Raw genomic sequence first — 18705 nt, forward strand, 5'->3', positions numbered from 1 at the left:
GTGCTGTTATGATGCCCATAGTGTGATGCCTCTTTAGTTTTGAATGTTAATTAAATTGCGTTATTCAAATATTAATACTCAATTTAGTTATAACTTATTCGGATGTGCTAAACTTCGTTTTCTGATAATTTATAAACTTGTGAAATGATCTAAGTTCCGAGTTGTGCTTTATTAATGGTATTCTGCTATGGTAGCCCTAGAATTTAGAAATTGAAGTTTTTGAATGTAGCCAACTACAAAATTTTTAGTTTGCCGTAGCAATCAATAAATTGTAATTGCCAAAAATGAAAAATTCACATTTAACAGAGAAGTGCCTTTACAATTGTGACTAATTTCAATAAACAGTTTCTTAATTTTGCAATTTGTTCAGAAATTTAGTTTACTTTTTATCTATTTAGTAGGGAAGTTGTAATGATTATGGAGAAAAAACAAGGAGCAAAAAAAAGCCTTTTTGAAATCCCAGAAAACCTTCAAGATCTTTCCAAAGAGGTTTGTTGGTTTTTTTAAATGTATAGATTTTGTTTTTTATGCTTTAATTTCGAGTTTTTAATGAATTATTTGATTTGTATTTCTGTCAGCGTTCAAAATTGTTGGTGGCCTGCTGTTCCGAGAACAATGAAAATTGCTTTTGACCGCCATGAAATAGAGTTCAGTATGGGAATAGTGTGCTTAATAACTGTCAATTCAGAAATTTCAAATTTTTTCCACTAAAAAAAAAATTAACATTTACAACACTTTTGTGCAAATAAATTTAGGCAAACTTTTCTCATATGAATTTTAAATCGGAGAAAATTTTAGCTATGTTATGAAAACTTTGTGAAAAATTACTAAGATGTAAGTAACATTGTTATAAATTTATGTGAAAAAGTAGGAAAACTATGTTTCTCGTCAAGCGGACGAGTCTTTCTGTCTAGGGACCAGTAAATCTCTATTTATGCGCTGAACTAGTAGGACCAGTTATTTTTCCTAAGAATTTCTAATGCTGTCTGTTATTAGGGAAATTATGAAAGAGGATTATCTTAGTAAAGAATATATTTGTTGGACCCAGCAAGTTGAAAAATTTATTTCTCATTAATTATGCTTTACTATACAGCATTTTATAGGTGGTTTTTTTTTTTTTTTTTTTAAATCAGAATTTATTGAAAGGATTGGAAGGTTATGCCAATGCCAATTTTTTAAAGCACTCATAGATCATTAAATAATTTTTGTGGGTTGCACTCACCGTATGTTTTTTTTCTTCGCTTTGCTAATCAGGGTTGTCTGGTTTTCATTTGCCCAGTTAGCTGTAATTTGTTAGGAAAATATTTCTTCTTACTGTTGAACATTTTTTAACACACTTTTTATTGGTTTAAATCATGCGTGTACATTCATGCATGTAAAATGTTACTTAATATCTTCATCCCATGGTGTACATTTCAAGATATATAAAAAATATGACTTCAATAAAAACAATATAGTCAAAGCTTTAGTAAAACAGTTAATTTAATAGTTCTTCAGTTTATGCAATTCAATGGGAACTTAAATTATAAATATTTTCCTCTTTATGTACTCAAAATCTTTTATGCATTATGAAATAACAAATAAAAAATTATATTTTACTTTTTAGGAACTTATATCTGTGATAGAAAGCCTAAGAAAGAAAAATAATTCTCAAAAGCCTGCTCCAAAAGATAAAAAAGGAAAACCTTTTGATTTCCAAAAGTGAGTATTGATTTTTTTAACCAAATTCAAGTTTTGCTAGCTTTTGAAATCCAGGGTTTGTACGCTCCTTCAAAACTCCTCCAATACTCCTTCATTTATTAATATCATATATTTTTTTTGAAGGGTCCTTCAAACTCCTTCATTTTGGTTTTAACTCCTTCAAAACTCCTTCTTTTTTAGTTCAAGACTACATAATATTTCTCTATAACAGAAACTTAAAATACTTCGATTGACAACTAATTTCGTCACTAAGGCGATTTTAATGTTGTAATTTCGTGCATTTATTTTTTTTATTGACAAATTGATCATAGTTAATTCATAAAGTTGAAGGTGAAATTTTTATTAGAAGACTAAGGCATTTCATAAGTGAAGTAAAACATGCTTAAATGGTGCTTGGCTATTTTTTCAAATTTTATGATTGTTTTTTCCTGTTTTTTCCTCTACCACACTCTCAGCAGCAAAAGTCAAGTTGTCTAATTATTATTTAAATATTTAAAACTACATAAGTAAATGTACTACATGAAGTGATTGCGTGAAAAACAATTGTTTAGCAAATCACAGTTATGATATTGTAAAAATAGTCTTCCGCAAGTGATGTCATGCTTTGAGGACGAGACAGGCTCATGAAATTGTGACAAGGGGAGAAAGGGTGACAAAAAGTGACATCACAGTTATTGTAACAATATTTCTATGAAAAATATGACATGTGACAAGAGGAGAAGTTTGGGGTGAAGTGTGACACTTTGTGATAGAGGGTGCTGATAATCAAATATATTGAAAAAAAAGTGTAATATCATTTAATGACACTCCATTAGTACTCCTTCAAAATCTCATTTTACTCCTCCAAAACTCTTTCATTTTATTTCTGAAACTGAGTACGATCTCTGAAATCTTTTTTTTTCTTTCTTGTCATTATCAGTGAGAGAACATTTTTTCGATTTCAAAACTCTTACTTTTATTTCGGAACATTCAAAATTTAGTTACTATTTAATTGTCTAAATATTGAAATTTTATAAACTTCTAGAAATGAATTTTGTTTGTGTTGAAATAGATTCGTTAATGTTTAGGCCTTTTTTGAAAGGTTAGATAATTCATTTCACACCCCTCTTCCTCAAGGTTTTTCAATTTTTGTGTCATATATCGTAAATTGTCCGAAATAAAATCTATCTTAAAATACTTGTTGGCAGCAGCAGATTTAGGGGAGGGGGGAGGGCCAGGCCTATAACTCTTGAATTGAGTAGCAGCCATTGGCAGGGGTCTGTCCAGGATTTTTCACAAGGTCCATTTTTTGGGAAAAATCAAATAATTTTGTAAAAAAATCAATTAATTTTGTAAAAAATCAAATTAATTTTGCAAAAAAAAAAAAAAAAATTGTAAAAAGGAAATTTCAGAATTTTGATGGCACAAATACTGCATCATTGAAAATTAAAATTGAGTGTTTTCCTCTTTTCTGTTGAAAATATCATTATTGATTGTTTTGCTAGCATTGGGGGGGGGGGGGCATCGCTCTCTGGGGGGGGGGGAGATGGGCAGCCTTCAAGTATCAGTAGTATTCAGGGTCCGTTTTGGTTGATCGGATTTTTGTGAAGGGTCTGTTAACGGACCTTAATGGAATTAAAAAACCTTAATAGAGTTAACTCTGAAATACATTGTCTAGGCGGAGTTGAATGATGCATTAAACATCTCAGGACGGGAAGTTGTCTTAGCATGACATACCATGTGATTTTTAACAAATAAAGAAACGTATGGCCGCCACTTTTGGAGACTAAAACTTGAAATGGTTGCCTGTTAGCGACTGCGAACCGCTAATCTAGACCTTTTGAAAAGCTTAAGTTTATTTTACTTCCACATTCAAAGTAAAATAGAGTATAATATTTATGTACTTAAAAGTTGGTTAGGTGGCCTTAAGGGATACTGAAAAAACATTTGAAAATAAAGTCGTGAAAACTTTGTTATGAAACATTGTATGGGGGGGGGGGGGGACTTCTGTTCTACTTAGGAATAAGAAATGGTACTAATAACTCTGGCAGGTACTGTACTTACCAATGCATATTTTAGAAAAACTTTTCAATTAAATTTACCAAAATTCTGAACATGTTTTACTCAAAATTTCAAAAGGGACACTTATGTCCCTTTGCTTCTTATTGCCTACATGTAGACTGCAACAAATTTATTTTGAAAAGGGTAATTAAGTATTTTGAAAGGATTCTTCTTCTGTTTTCTTAGGTATAGCAAGCGGCATGTTGCATTGAAATTTCTGTACTTAGGCTGGGACTACTGCGGATTTGCTGTACAAGATACTACAGATAAAACTATTGAAGCAGAACTGTTCAAAGCTTTAGAAAGAACTAAACTGTTAGAGCACAGAGAAACATCAAATTATCATCGATGTGGAAGGACAGATAAGGGTGTTTCTGCATTTTCTCAGGTTTGTGAATGAAATTTTTGAAACAATTTGTACTAAACATGTGCAACTTAGTATTTAGTGAGGAGGTCGTGGAGAAGGGGAATAAAATAAACAATTTTTTTATAAAAATTGTTTATTTTATTCCTGTTTTATTTTATTCCTGTTTCATCTATTTTGAATTGTGCCTACTTTCATTACAAAGTTGGAAGAAACTCAGAGTGCAATTGTAATGTAAAATTAATTAATTTGATAATGAATCCAACCCTCTGACCATTCAGTGGTGCCTCTAGAAGGGGGCAATGGCTCCCTTTGAGAGCTGAATAAAATTTTCAAAAATGAGAGCTAGGTCTTGATTATTTAAAATTCAATTAAATGTACCATCAGTTTTTAAACAGGAGTAATTTTAAAATTTTTTGTGATCAGTACTAACCATAAAGCTCTACAGTCTGAAAATTAATTTTGTTTTATTTGCTTTACAAATTATTGTATCATTTGAAAAAGCGTAACTATATAAATATAGCAGTAGGGTGTATTAACTTGCAAAGTGCAGCATTAGTACTATTTTTTTTTCTTTTCTTTTTTTCTTTTGTAAGCAAATTCTTTAAAACTTCAATGTCTAATTTTTAAATTTTTTAAAATACTACAGCATTTTTTCCCCAGAATGATTTTAATTCTTAAGTGTCCAAATCCGAGTGGTACTAAAAATTTATTAGGAATTTGCTTTGCATAGCTAAATATGGGAACCATGACCATGTTGCCAAATTCATCAAAGCAGGGCCGTAGGCTGGGGTTATGGATCAATGCCCTAGCTTTTAGTTACTAATGCTCTACCTTAAAAAAAGGTAAAATTAAGGAACAAAGTCCCCAATATTCCTTCTCAATAACATCAACAAAGATCCTCTAAAATTCCGATTTAGCAACTTGCAATATCTAACTTCTTCTGGAGAACCATGGGCACTCATATGCAAAATTTTAAAGGGGAGGGGGAGGCTGAGATATTTTTCCGATGGTTTAGCAGAATATTTTCCCCATGGAAACCAATTTCAGTACAGATTAGAGTTATTAAAATTTGACATCTTAAATAACTGATTCATTAATAGCTGGAGAAGAAATGTTTTTATATTTTTGCAAAGAAAAAAGTTCTAAGATCAAGGGAGTTCTAATTTCTAAGGCTTGAGCCCCCTCTTACCCCCCCCCCTCCCCCATGTGGGTGCTCTTGAGGAGAACACTGAACTACATTCATTCCGCTTACATCATCAAAGGTGGCCCACTATTCCAATTTTAGGATTTTCCAATATCAAAAAAATTCCTGAGAAGAAAGTAGTGCTAAAACCCCATCTTTTCCTCATCGTCATTCAAAAGGACCTATGATAGTGCAGACACATACATACAAATAAGGAGGTGTAGGGAAAGGTCATATGTCTCACATCCAAGCACATACAGGCGTATACAGCTTTCCACAGGAAAATGCTTGAAATTGAATTCCTTTCGGCTATATCTTTAGTAGGATAAAGGGCGAGGGCCTTACAAAAATATCACACGTCCAGAGGATGGCCCCCTCCAAAAACTTGTTCTGCAGCCGCCACTCTGACCATTAGACCGTAGTTTGGACATCAGAGAATGTTCATGATGGTTAATAACTTTTAAATGATTTTGAGCTTTTATTTTAACCTATGAATGACAAATAGGGTAACTGTACCAGTAACCGATGAGGGTTCAGTAACAGATGGTCGAAAGTTTTGATTTAAACAATAAGAATTTTAGGAAAGGTAAAACTGATGTTGCTACGACCCATGAATACGGTGCACAATAGTGTACAATACGGTGCACAATCTAGTGTTATTAGAGTGAATTTTATGAGCCAGTTGGCCCCAAAGCAGAATACTACTAAATTTGCGTCGTACATTGCAGAACAGATGCCTGAGCTGCAGAACAATTCTGTTCCAATATGAGAGGAAAACTGATAAATTTTTTGCAGAAAATCTGCTAATTTCAGTGACATTTCTGCAGAAACCGCAGTGCCGAAAATCTGCAAAAACTGCCGTGCCGAAAATCTGCAGAAACTGTGGTGCAGAAAATCAGTAGAAACTGCTTATTTTCTACAAATATCTTCCAACTCAATATAGAATTCTGCAGATTTCTTAAAATAAGAAGAAAATCTAAAATTCTCGTAAATTATGATAATTTGTCGGAAAGCTCGCGATGTTGAATTTGATACGTCCTTTGTAGGACTTTCCTCAATCGATCTTTATCCGCTGCGGCCATACATGTATGTTTTGGAAACATGCCAACATTGAAACACGTCCATCACCGGAAATTGTGTGTCTTGCTTGAGAGTTCAATCCCTTTGCATCTGGAAAATATTTCAATTATTTAGGAAGTTTTGAAATGTTTTATTATATGCAACCCAAACTCGACTCATTTTATTTATTATTTTGTAATTTATTTATTAACATTATATTTAATTGCTCCTTCATGCCATGTAAAATTAATCAAAAAATGTGGTTTGCCACTTAGGTTCGGATTTTTATAAAATTTTGTATCTTTTCTCTTTCTATGCATTTTAGAAAGCAAATAAACTATTTTTGGAGAATCTCAATCGGTTTAAGTTTGGCACCTTGTTAAAGTTTTTTGATTTTATAGTTTTCATGATCAACTAATTTTACAAACTCTGTGTTCTTTATTTAGTCACTTGGTTGAAAGCTGTGATGTTTCCGGAAATATCTCATTTCCACAGAAATAAATAGCAACAGTCCAGTTTAAAAAAAAAGAACTATATGAAACAATTTTAATTTTTGGCACCAAATTTGTGGAAAAAGTACTTGCAGAACAATTTTGGTTAAATTATTTTACGTTGCAGAAAATCCTGAAGTATTCTGCTTTGGGGCCAGTTGGTATTTACAAGGCAGTGGTGGAAGGTTATCAGCCACCATGAGGTTGCCGCTGTTTCATGTTATTTGAACTTAATAAGGTTTTAGATCTAAGAATAAAGAGCTTTTGCACATTTTGAAGAGAAAAGGGGAACTTTGTCCACTATTCGTTCTTTCCTCATCCTATCTGTTACTGGGTATCATTAGAATTTTCAGTGTCTGTCACTGGAGGTCAGACACTGACATTCGAAATTAGCAAATAAAAGTAGAATTAACTAATTCAGAGTATCCAGAAGCAGCCTAACGTTAGATGGAATGTATCTGCATTAGAGAAAAATAGTTTTAAAAGTCTAAATACATTAAGTTATCCTAAGAGCGATCTCTTTAGTATGTCTGATACTAGTGCTGTTACCCTATACATTAAATCAGTTAATCTTAAATTAATTATTTAGAAATCTGTAGCCTAATTAAAAACTACAATGATAGCTAAATTAGGTATAAAAAAAAGTAACAAATTATCTGGGATGTAATTTAGTGCATTTATTATTAACTACAGTAGAAGACCGTTATAACGCTGACCTATATAACTCAATTCTCTATAAAATGCACAACTTTTCAGAAGTAAACAATAGGTTTTGAAGTTTAAAAAATCCTTCTGTTTTGCTTTGCAAGCATTAAAATTGTAAGGCAAATCAATTTTTGAAATAGTTTCCCATCTTTCCATCTTAATTCAAAGCTTTTAAAGGGAAAATTAGTACTTAAAGTAAATAGAAAACTCCAGATGGCTCTTGAAAATGCAGCTGTTATGCATACCATGAAGCTAGCAGAAGTGCAGGATAATGCACTTTCTTTTGATTGTGAAACATATTTATTTGCGAACAACTAATTGTAATATTGGTGCTTTAATACTCATTGCAGATAAAACTCATTTTGAAGTGCAAATATATAGATATATTCTGAATATTAGTTTCAAAATTTCTGAAATGATCTATATAACGCAAAAACCTGTATAACGCAAAAACTCTGGTCCCAAGGTGTGCTTTATAACGGTCTTCTACTGTAGACGTACCCACACGGCTTTGCCCGCAGTAGAAAAATTAAAAGGTCTTTTGGATCGCCTGTATATTTACAAATAATGTATGGTGAATTTTCTTGACAATTGGCTTGTACCATGTTACGGTTCCACGATATGATAATTTTGTATCTTGTCAATTGGCTTGTGCCCATGTTACTGTTCCACGTTATGATAATTTCGTAATTTACTTGTCCATCTTATGATAATTTTGTTCTTAAAATTGGAATAGAAAAAGAACCACATCGAATTTTCAAAAAATCGCTTCGAGGTGCACATGCCCATGCTACAAACTAACTTTGTGCCAAATTTCATGAAAATCGGGCCGAACAGTCTAGGCGCTATGCGCATCACAGAGATCCTGGCAGACAGACAGAGATCCTGACAGACAGAGCGACTTTCAGCTTTATTATTAGTAAAGATTAATGACTTTTTTACATTTAATGACATTTTGCCTTATGTGAAATTGTATGAAAAGGTATAACTGCTATTAACATACTTCATATACTTTTTTAAAGGTGGTGTCTCTGGATCTGAGAAGTAACTTAACTGAAGAAAAAGATGTAATCAAAGCTGGAAATGTGATCCTTGACAATAAAAAAGGTATGCTATTAGAATACTAATGGGTCATTTTCTCTAAACTGCTAAATTCTTGTCCTTGCTCCAAAAATAACAAACTAACTGGTATAGAAATAAAACTGACGCTAGAATGCTTTAACAACATGTTTTTATGTTTGTAAAATAAGTTAAAACAAACACTCTATTATTATTATACATTTAAATAATTTTTTGACATGATAAATGTCATTCCCCTGCGTGTCCCTACCTCCACCTTAAAGCAAAATCAGCTCTAAAGATTCAGGAAGCCATGCATATTTGTACAGAAAATGTTGTTTAACCTCTTAAGAAGTGTTATGTAAAATATAAAAAAAAATCTTCAAGGTTTGCATTATTTAAAAAAAAAATAGTAAAAAATGTCCTTTGATTTTTTGTCATTCCCCTGTCGATGAATGGAATGAATGTTTCTCACACCTGGTAATAGTTGTATTAACTCATAATTTAATCTTTGAATTCTGGTCTCATCATAGAAATAATCTTAATTAGTTCTTTTTGAATAAATATACGGTGTCAAGTATATTCGAGTGATATCAAGTTAAATCTTGATAAGTATTTTTAATGACTGTCATTACCCTGTCTTTAATAATTCATTTAATTTTGTAATAATCTCTCAATGAATGATTGACTCTTGTTTGTATAGAGTTTCCCCCCTTACTTTAAGTGACATTGATATTTGTTGTTTGCAGTTATGACAATATATAAGTTAACTTTAATTTTTGTCATTCCCCTGTCGTCCTTCCCCTGTAAAATGTAAGGGAAACAAATAACCACAATAACTACTTTTTGGACACCACGACATTGGATCTTTTTCAATTTCATAAAAGTAGTGTTTCCTTTTCCCACATAAATTATAATATCATCAGTAAAACGCATTATTTCCTCTAAGTGTCATTCCCCTGGCACAGTGAATGCCATTCCTTGCCCTGTCCAAATTGCGCTGTTTAGGGAAAATGACCGTAATAATATTAGAGTGATAGTTGATTTCTGAACATAATGTATTTAATTAGTATAGTTCTCATTTCATAACTGCTCTTGTGTTGTTCTTATTCTAGAAACAGAAATAAATTATGTGGGTATTTTAAACCGTGTCCTTCCTCATGAAATACGAGTCATTGCCTGGGCTCCTGTTGACCAAGATTTTAGTGCAAGGTTTGTTATTATAATATTCAAGACTATTTAGTGTATTGGACATATTTGTGTTAATTTTTTTCCTGATGTATGCTTTTACAGTGATATGTCACTTAGTATGGGAATTTTTTTACCTAAAATAGCCATATTAAACAAATCTACATTGAGTGGAGTATTAACGGTGCAGGAAAATAAGTCATTCATTGCTTCTGAAAATTATTTAAACCGTTGAGCAACAATGTTAAACAGTATATACTTCTGGAGAGATAAATATTTCTTATATCCACAATTGGCTTTCCAACTTCTGACATCATCCCTTGGCTCGTACACTGTAATGCTGTGTATTTTAAAAGTAGTCATATCATGTATATGTTGCTTGTCCTGTGTTAAATAAAATGTTCTGTGTTCTGAAACCTCTGCCAACTTTTTGTGGATTACCAATGTAAACAAAAGTACTTTGTATATTCATCTAAAATTAATAAAAAAAATAATGAAAGGATAAAAAAATGAAAATATTAGAACACTATTACTACTTAATGTTTCCAAAATGTAAAAGATAAGCCTCTTTAACATAAAATTGGCCATGACTGAGGGTTCTGTTATTTCTTAATAGCAATCTGGTGCTATAAAATTAACGAAGTTATCCCTGGTCTTAGGGATTATTGGTGGAAAAAATCACAAATGATTCTCGTTCTCATAGTATTTTTTCAAAAATATCTTGGTGGAACATATAATAGGAAATCAGTCAGTATAAAAGAAATTAAAATTCTTCGTTTGAATCAACTATTGAAATGACATATATGGTGTAAAATAAGTGTCTCTCTTCCAAACTTTTATATTCATTCATATAATTGAGGTGAAACCTGTGTTAGTTGACCAATTGCGGAGCGCTTCCTTAGTGGTCGGCTTGAACAGGTGGTCATAGAGAAGTTGATTTATATGATATAGGACTAATTCTGTACCTGAAAAAAAACAGTCAACTAAGACAGGTGGTCAACTTACAAGGGTGGTCAACTTTACAGCTTTCACTGTGTAAAATTTTATTTTAAAATGATGAGAAGATACTGCCTAACACATGGTACGACTTTGTTTTATTAAACAAATTTGGACAAGGCGTGCTCTAATTTTCATGTAAGTTAACTTTATCAATAAAAAAAAGTGTAAATAAATAATAAATGAAAGATAGCGATTTTTTATCTCCCCTCCTTTTTTTGATATTTTGAGGGATAAAAAGTTGTTTTGGTTTTTACTCTCTTGTTCTTTTTAATGATGCTTTAATTCTTGTGAGAAATAACATATTTTCTAAACATATCAATACGTTTCAGATTTGACTGTTACCAAAGAACATATAAATATTGGTTTCCTGTTGGAGAACTTGATATTAAAGTAATGGTTTTCATGTACTTAAGTGCTTTTAGTTTTCTGAAAACAGTTTTTTTTTTTTTGAAATACTAAATTATTTCAGTGTGAATGATTTTCTGTTAAAGAAATTGAAAAATATTTATTGTCATTGTAAATACTAATGTTTTGATTTGTGTTCACTGTTAGTGAAAGCAGGTGCCCATTTATGGGAAGGACCATGTAATCATGATGATGAATGAAACCACCTTGAAATTTTCTTGCAATAGCCTACTTTGGAGATTTTAATTCTGAGAAATTACCAGGGAATAGATTCAGCCCCTATTTGTGCCAAAATAGTACACTTATGCCCCATTGAAAAGTGATAACATGCAGTTGGAGTGGAACCCTCCATTTTTGAAGCTAAAATTCCAAGTCATGTGATAGCATTAATGCTAAGTGCTGAAAGATAACGGTTTCTTTCACTAGTTTCACACGAAAGCAATCAATATAATTTAACCATGTGACTTGGGTTCTTCACCTCAACTGCACCTTGTAAACTTACTGTCTCCAGCTAGTAAACTCTGCTCTAAGTTAGGACCCTTCCTCTGGTTTGTGACATTTTAATTGATAACTTCTTCCAAAACCAGAAGCTGGGTTTTTGTTTAGGAATAAACAATGAATTTTTGATACAGAAATGATGAGGTGAACTTAATTTCATTGTTTGGCGTAAGTGTCTGCAATGAAAAAGCTCCTGCATTTAGATAAAAACTTCAATTTTATCCCCCCCCAAAAATGGCCCCCCATAAAATTTTAATTGTGAAGTCTGTACTATATATGTACCCCTCATAGGTACCCTCATGAGGGGGATGCATGGATATAAAAAAGTTAAGTATATAATATTGAATTTTTCCCCGATTATTTTGATACATTTAAAGACACAATAAAATCATATTCTCTATACTGCTGCAGGAAAGTAAAGCCAATATCTGCAAATTTTTCATTTTTTGCAGTTTTGTCATCTATTGTACTTTAGCTTTTTTGTATAATCCCCTTAATTTGGTTTCCCCTGAAAATAAAGCATGAAAAAGACGCATACCTGCAAACTCTGCTGGTTTTTCCGGAAGGTTCTTTCATTTTGAGCATTTTTCTCGATTGTGTATGTAATGTAAGGAACTTGCTTTTAGTTGTTCTTTGATGGATAGTAAAAAAGTTCTATTTGTCCTTCAACAACAATGAAAAATGTGATATTGCTGTTTGTTTCAATCATCTACTAGATTTTTTTCCTGTAGATGTTGGCAGGTATGGACATGAAATTCTATCATTTTTTTTGTTAGTATAAAATTAAAAAAATGTTTCGTTAACTATCTCAGAAATTCATTTCTGCAGATATGGCGCTTTACCTTCCCACAGCAGTATCCATTGTCATATTTTGCTAATTTCTTCTCTCTCATTGAGATTCTTTTAGTTCTGGTTTAAAAAAAAAAATAAATAAATAAAAGCCAATTTTGGTATAAGAAATTATTATTTTTTTGTATAGCATGCTATATATTGTTGCCTCAGAGTAGTGATGTGAATCGGGTAAATACCCAGCGGGTAGGTAAATATTTATTGGGTATTTACCCGGGTATTTACCCAAGGCCTGGGTAAATACCCAAAAACTGGGTATTTTACAAAAAAAAAAATGCAAAAAGTGAATGGGATTTTTTTTTAACTCTAAATATGAAATAATTGGTAAAACTGATACATACATATGTATTACATAGTTTATAATATTTTTTATTAAAAGACTTGATGAAATTATGAAAGAAACACATCGTGAAACGAAGAATCTTTCTTTTCAATGTCATAATTGGAGAAGTATAAGCAATTCAATGTTGAACTTCAGAATTTCAAAATCACAATCTAGGTTAGTTATATCCAAAATGAAAAAAAAGGAAGCGTGAGGGATGTTTGAAAGAATAAACTGAGAAGTTATCAAGACACTGTGATGTTATTTATTTATTTTTTTGCTGTTTAAGTGATAATGTGGCAAATATAGAAAAGGTTTTCACATTAATAAGCAGAAAAAAAATTGTTTTCTGTTGCCTTGCTCATTTGCATTTGCTCCCCGGTACTTCATGATGAATATTTATTCAAACTACAGTAAACTCCCGATTATCTGCGGTAGGTTTATCCGCGGCTCGGATTATCCGCGGGTCTTTTCACTTTTTTTTTTAACGTTCATTAAACGTTATGATTGTGTTATTGGTCGTTTTTAGCTTTTACATATGTATATTTTTTACATTCAGTGTTAGTAGATGGAATGTAGCAAATGTTTTTAGCAAACATTTTAATGTATGTGTGAGTGTTATTCATGTTTTTTAGTTATTGCTACAGTAATATTGTTTTTTAAGTATTATTCGGAGTATCCGCGGTTTTCGCTTATCCGCGGTTACCATGCCACCCTATTCCGCGGATAATAGGGAGTTTACTGTATTTTTAATACACGCATTAGTGATGTAGGGTGGGAAGGTAAATATTTTTTTGGGTATTCATCCGAAGGCAGGGTAATTGCGCATTTTGCAAAAACGTTTTGGGTAGTATCAAAAGGTGATGATTTTCTTTTTAAAACATAAACCGAAAAATGAAAGATTAAAAATATAAAAATTTATGCATTATAATTTTTTTTAGTTAAAGGCTTAATGAAATATTACCAAAAAAAAAAAAAAAAAAAAAAACTGTCAGAATTTAGAATGAACTATTCTAAAACTTAAATGGGATGTTTGCTTTTTTTTGTAACATGTTAAGCTTTTTACTTTTTTTAGAATGGCTTTTTATATCTGAAATTTGGCTATCAACATTGAGTAGGCATATGCATTTAATGTGAATATCATATTAGATTGCTAAGTTGTTTCACACAATAATTCTTTAAATATGTGATCAAAATACAATTTTTGGGCAAAAATTTATTGTTTTTGTATATGGTTAGTTATATATATAGTAGAATACATACAGAAAAGTATTTTAGTTGAATATAAATTTTTGAAATAAATACCCGGGTAAATACCCATTTTGGTATTTACCCAGGTATATACCCTGGGTATTTACCCCTAAAAATAAATACCCGGGTATTTTACATCACTACCTCAGAGCAACAGTAAGGTATCTAATCCCAGAAATAAGAGCTCTGAGGAGGGTTCCGAAACTTTTCCAAGTCATGGCACCCTTTGAACAGTTAAAATTTTCGAACGACACCCTAATCTCGGTTATATATCTATCTATACTAATGTATTTGTAAACAGAGATAGATAGTCAAGCATAGTGTTCATATATTTGTATGGTTTAGCGGAAAAACCAGAAAGTATGAAAACACGGTTACCACTAAGAATTTATTTACGTAACTAAGAACGTTTTTATGGTTCCTAATGTAGATGAATGGTATTTTGTCTTTGATATGTTAAAGTAAAATATCTGAAACCGGGTGAGACTTTAAAGAGAAACTTTGGCACTTGTTTGGCTTTTGTTTATTTAAAAACAGATCTTCGCTATTATTAACAGATCTTCGGTATTATTAACAGATTTTCACTTTATTTAAAAACATCTTCGCTACACCCTCACCTATTCCTGCAACCCCCTGTTTTGGGAATCCCAGTATTGTATTGTTGAACCTTGTTAAAGCAAACTCAAAGGGAACTTTAAAATCAATTTGTTGTTACTAAAATTCCTCTTATCCTAACAATAATCAGCAACAAACCAATAGGCCTTACAACTTAACACATCTTAAAACACCTTATCAGCAATTCATTTTAAGCTGGTTAGAATAGGGAAGTTGCAACCTATTAAATGTTCATATTTTGGCTATTGGATATTGTTAATTGACCCTCAAAACTAAAAAATTCACCATCGCCGAATTTTAAAACACCGTGGGTGATTTTTAATGAATTTTTAAAAATCCATGCGCAAAAGTGTGCGCTTCTGAAACGTCACGAGCCTTCGTCACAGGGCGCGAATGGGCAGCCTTCCGCCAAAGATCCCTTGTTTTCGCTAGGAACGTTTTGAGCGCGCTGATATTTTTATTTTTTAGAAATTCAATAATCCTTTTGAACACAGTATGGAGGCCGGATTCGTTAAAGCACAATCTAAATCTTCCTCAAGTAACACCAATGAGATATTCGAATATTTTCTAGAGGATGAAAGGTTTAATTTTCCAGAAACACGAGGAGTTAAATGCGAGGAGAAAGCCTTTTACGTTTCGTCTTCGAAGTCGAATGCGTGACCTTCGCTTCTCCCCTATCGGAAGAGGGGATGACGTCACTTCCTATGCCATTTGACGTCACAAGAGCTTGAACTTTAAAAATTAATTTAAAAAAAACTACTTATCGTATTGCAAAAATTTTTTCACCTATGATGTTCATACATGTTACTTTATCATATAAAAATAAAATGGAAAAATCCAAAACTTCCAACTTTCCAGATTCAACTGTATGTATATATATGCACATATAAAGCAAGTGATACCTTTCAATTTTTTTCCTAAAAGTGAAAAAAAAAAACGTACTGTATACCAAATTGGTATATATGTTTCTTGATAAGTGTAGTTTTGATATCTTTATCATTGTTCAGTTTCTTGATAATTTTTGTTTTTCCTGAAAATGTTTTAATGCATGCATGATTTATTATTTCGTTTGTCTAGAAAATGAATCAAGCTGCTCAAAAACTTATTGGTGAACATGACTTTAGGAATTTCTGTAAAATGGATGTTGCTAATGGTGTAACAAATTTTCGAAGAAAAATTTTTGATGTTTATATCAGACCAATAAATGAAAGGTATGTGTTATGATAATTTTGATGGTGAAACATATTGTTTTATTTATTAATTATATGTTTTGTTTTTAAAACATTCTTCTTACTCCCCCCCCCCATTTTTGTGTTGCCTTTTAATAAACAGTAAACTATCAATATATCATATTAATTAATGTGGATATTGTCAGTGGTGGCGCGAGAGCAAAAGTAGACGTCGGCGATGCAGTTTTGCGAGGCCCTTTTAATCATAAAATATTTTCAGACAAATCATTGAATTCACGGAATTAATTTTTGTACTAACTATTGGCACTTATCGTTTCCAATTCACTTAATTGCTAGGACAAAAACGTTTCGTGACTAGTAGCGCATTCAAAAAGTTTTTTTTGGTGGTGAGGGGAGGGAGTGGCACATTGAAAGAGGAAAAATGACCTGACAGAAAGGTGGGTCCGGGGGTCCTCCCCCGGAAAAATTTTAACATTTTTAGTTTAAAAACGCCATTTTAGGCTTTCTTTGCTGATGTTAGGTGAAAAAATTTACAGAGATCTCGGTGAAAATTTCTAGAAATTGAAGCCTTAAAAACGCAATTATAGGCCATTTTTATTGACTTAAAGGGTCAGAGAGTGTCCCAGATCGATTCTTTTGTTTAAAAAAAAGGTCAAAATCAATCCCCTGCAAATTCTCGAAATCGAAGTTTCAAAAACAGGATTTTAGACAAGCTTTGATGATTTTACGGAAAGGGAGGGAGCTCTTCCCTCGAAAAATTTTGAAAATTATGCTTCTAAAAACTTTAGCAATATTTTATATTCAGGAGCCAGTCCACCTAAACTTTTTGTTGATGTAGTTTAAAAAACCTAATTGCTAATGATATAAAAGAAAGGCGGTATGGGGACCCTTGCCCGAATATTTTCTGATATTCGAGCCTTAAAAATGCGATTCTAAGGCCATATTTTGTAATATTAGGTTCGGTAAATTTTGAAATTCAAGCTACAAAAACACAATTTTAAGCGATTTTCGATGTTGTTTAGTATTTGGGGGCTTTAGCTTTAAGCTGGAAATATCGCAAAATTTAAGATCTCGAAATGAAATTTCAGATGCTCCATAATGCTATCGATGCGCGCGTGTATGGAGGGGTGTGTGTTCGGAGTAGCAGCATTTTGAATATTTTCTAATTTTTCAACAAGAGAAAAAGAAAAGAAACAGAACGGGGTGGGGGGGGGGGGAATAGAGTTAGCTGATCAATAAGCTGTAGCTAGTGAATATTTTAAATTCAGGTTCCTACAGAATTGGGCGCCGCATTTGCTAAAGTGTTGGATGGGAAGGTATGATTGGAACTAACTCTTGCCCAAACAACGTAATACATTTAGCAGAGTGAAATTGGAGTTCGTGAAACAGTATAATTGAAGACTAATAGCTCATTAAACATCAATTAATTTATTAAAAGATAAAAAAACAAAGTATATGGCTTTGACAAAAAGTAAATAAGGATAAGTATATCATTATTGCAAATACCCCGTTGACCTAGACTAATAAGTATTATCAATTGACCCGACTATCGTTCATGAGGAACGAAGTCTTCAATGGACAAACGTCATACTACTTCAATTAAACAAAAAAAAAAAAAGGCCAACAGCCTAAGCTTGCTGAACAGACAGCAAGTTGGCTTGCCTGACATGAGCCAACACGTCTAGGCTGTGCAAGAAGTGAGAGAGAGATCAACTGATAACAGCTTTGCTTATATTCAGACTCTCATTAGCATATCTTCACTTCAATGCTACCTGATCGTGATCTTCAGTGGCCAAGCCCGAAGCGTGTGTACGTGACGTCACATGTTCAAGAAGAATCGACGTTAAAGTAGTCACGTCATGGGCAACGCCCACTACACGTGCCGTTCACTATTCCAAGACTAGTTACGTCACGGATTCTAGCGTTCGTTAAGGAACAATGATATGAAAACTGCAAATATGTAAAATGTTATCTAACATAATAAAATGATAATAAACCTTCACTTAGATTGACATACTATGTCTATCAAGGCCTCCCCATTATCATTTCGATAATCTAAAAAAATTTGAAAACTGTATAATTAAACAATCTTTAAAAATTTAGCCATATCCTTTTACAAAACACAATAACAATGTTAATAGAACAACAATTATTAGAACACTTATTTCAACATTAACAAAAAGGAATTCCGGAGATCCGTAACGTCCGAGAAACACAACATCAAAAAAAACAGTTCATGTTCGAGGAAAGTTCATCTTGTTAAATCAAATTAAATTTCTTCTCAATTGAAAGTTCCTTGTACACATTTGTCTGAAAAACATGAAAAAAAAATACACAAGTAACTGTCCAAATCAGCATACGTAATACATTACAAAAAAAACTCTAGGATTTCTAATATTGATCAATGATAAAATTCACTTTTTGAAAAAAAAATTGATATACTATGTTTGAGTTCTATTTTAAACTTCTCATAAAGCATTCTGCATCGCTAAGAGAAACTCAAACATTTTTTTTTTTTTTTGAATTTATCATAAACTTTTGGTCCTTTAAAAATTTGACCCTTAAAGTTGTGACCATTTAAAATTCCAGTTTTAATGTTTTTATACTTGTTAGGTAAAAAGAATTTAAAAGTTCGAAAGAGTAATTTTAACAATTTTACAATTTTTCCCGTTCAAAAAAATTAATTAACCCTAATCCTATTCACTTCATCAATTACCACACTGGAAAACGATCTAGTGGCTTTTACTTGACTTTTAACGAAGATAACAATCAATCAAATTGTT

The 18705-nt window shown here is 32.1% G+C and overlaps 1 protein-coding gene across 1 annotated transcript in view; it reads left to right on the forward strand.

The window, feature by feature from the left end:
- The first annotated feature begins 395 nt into the window (after window positions 1-395).
- LOC129216253 (tRNA pseudouridine(38/39) synthase-like) overlaps window positions 396-18705 on the forward strand; it is a 54289-nt gene continuing 35979 nt past the window's right edge. Inside the window, exons 1-7 of the mRNA XM_054850451.1 lie at window positions 396-489; window positions 1607-1701; window positions 3928-4129; window positions 8569-8653; window positions 9721-9817; window positions 11122-11182; window positions 15810-15943. Coding sequence (XP_054706426.1) covers window positions 412-489; window positions 1607-1701; window positions 3928-4129; window positions 8569-8653; window positions 9721-9817; window positions 11122-11182; window positions 15810-15943 — 752 coding nt within the window. The 5' untranslated portion in view covers window positions 396-411. The remainder of the gene's footprint in view (window positions 490-1606; window positions 1702-3927; window positions 4130-8568; window positions 8654-9720; window positions 9818-11121; window positions 11183-15809; window positions 15944-18705) is intronic.

The sequence above is a fragment of the Uloborus diversus genome, chromosome 2, assembly GCF_026930045.1.
Source record: "Uloborus diversus isolate 005 chromosome 2, Udiv.v.3.1, whole genome shotgun sequence".
Classification (NCBI taxonomy): Eukaryota; Metazoa; Arthropoda; class Arachnida; order Araneae; family Uloboridae; genus Uloborus; species Uloborus diversus.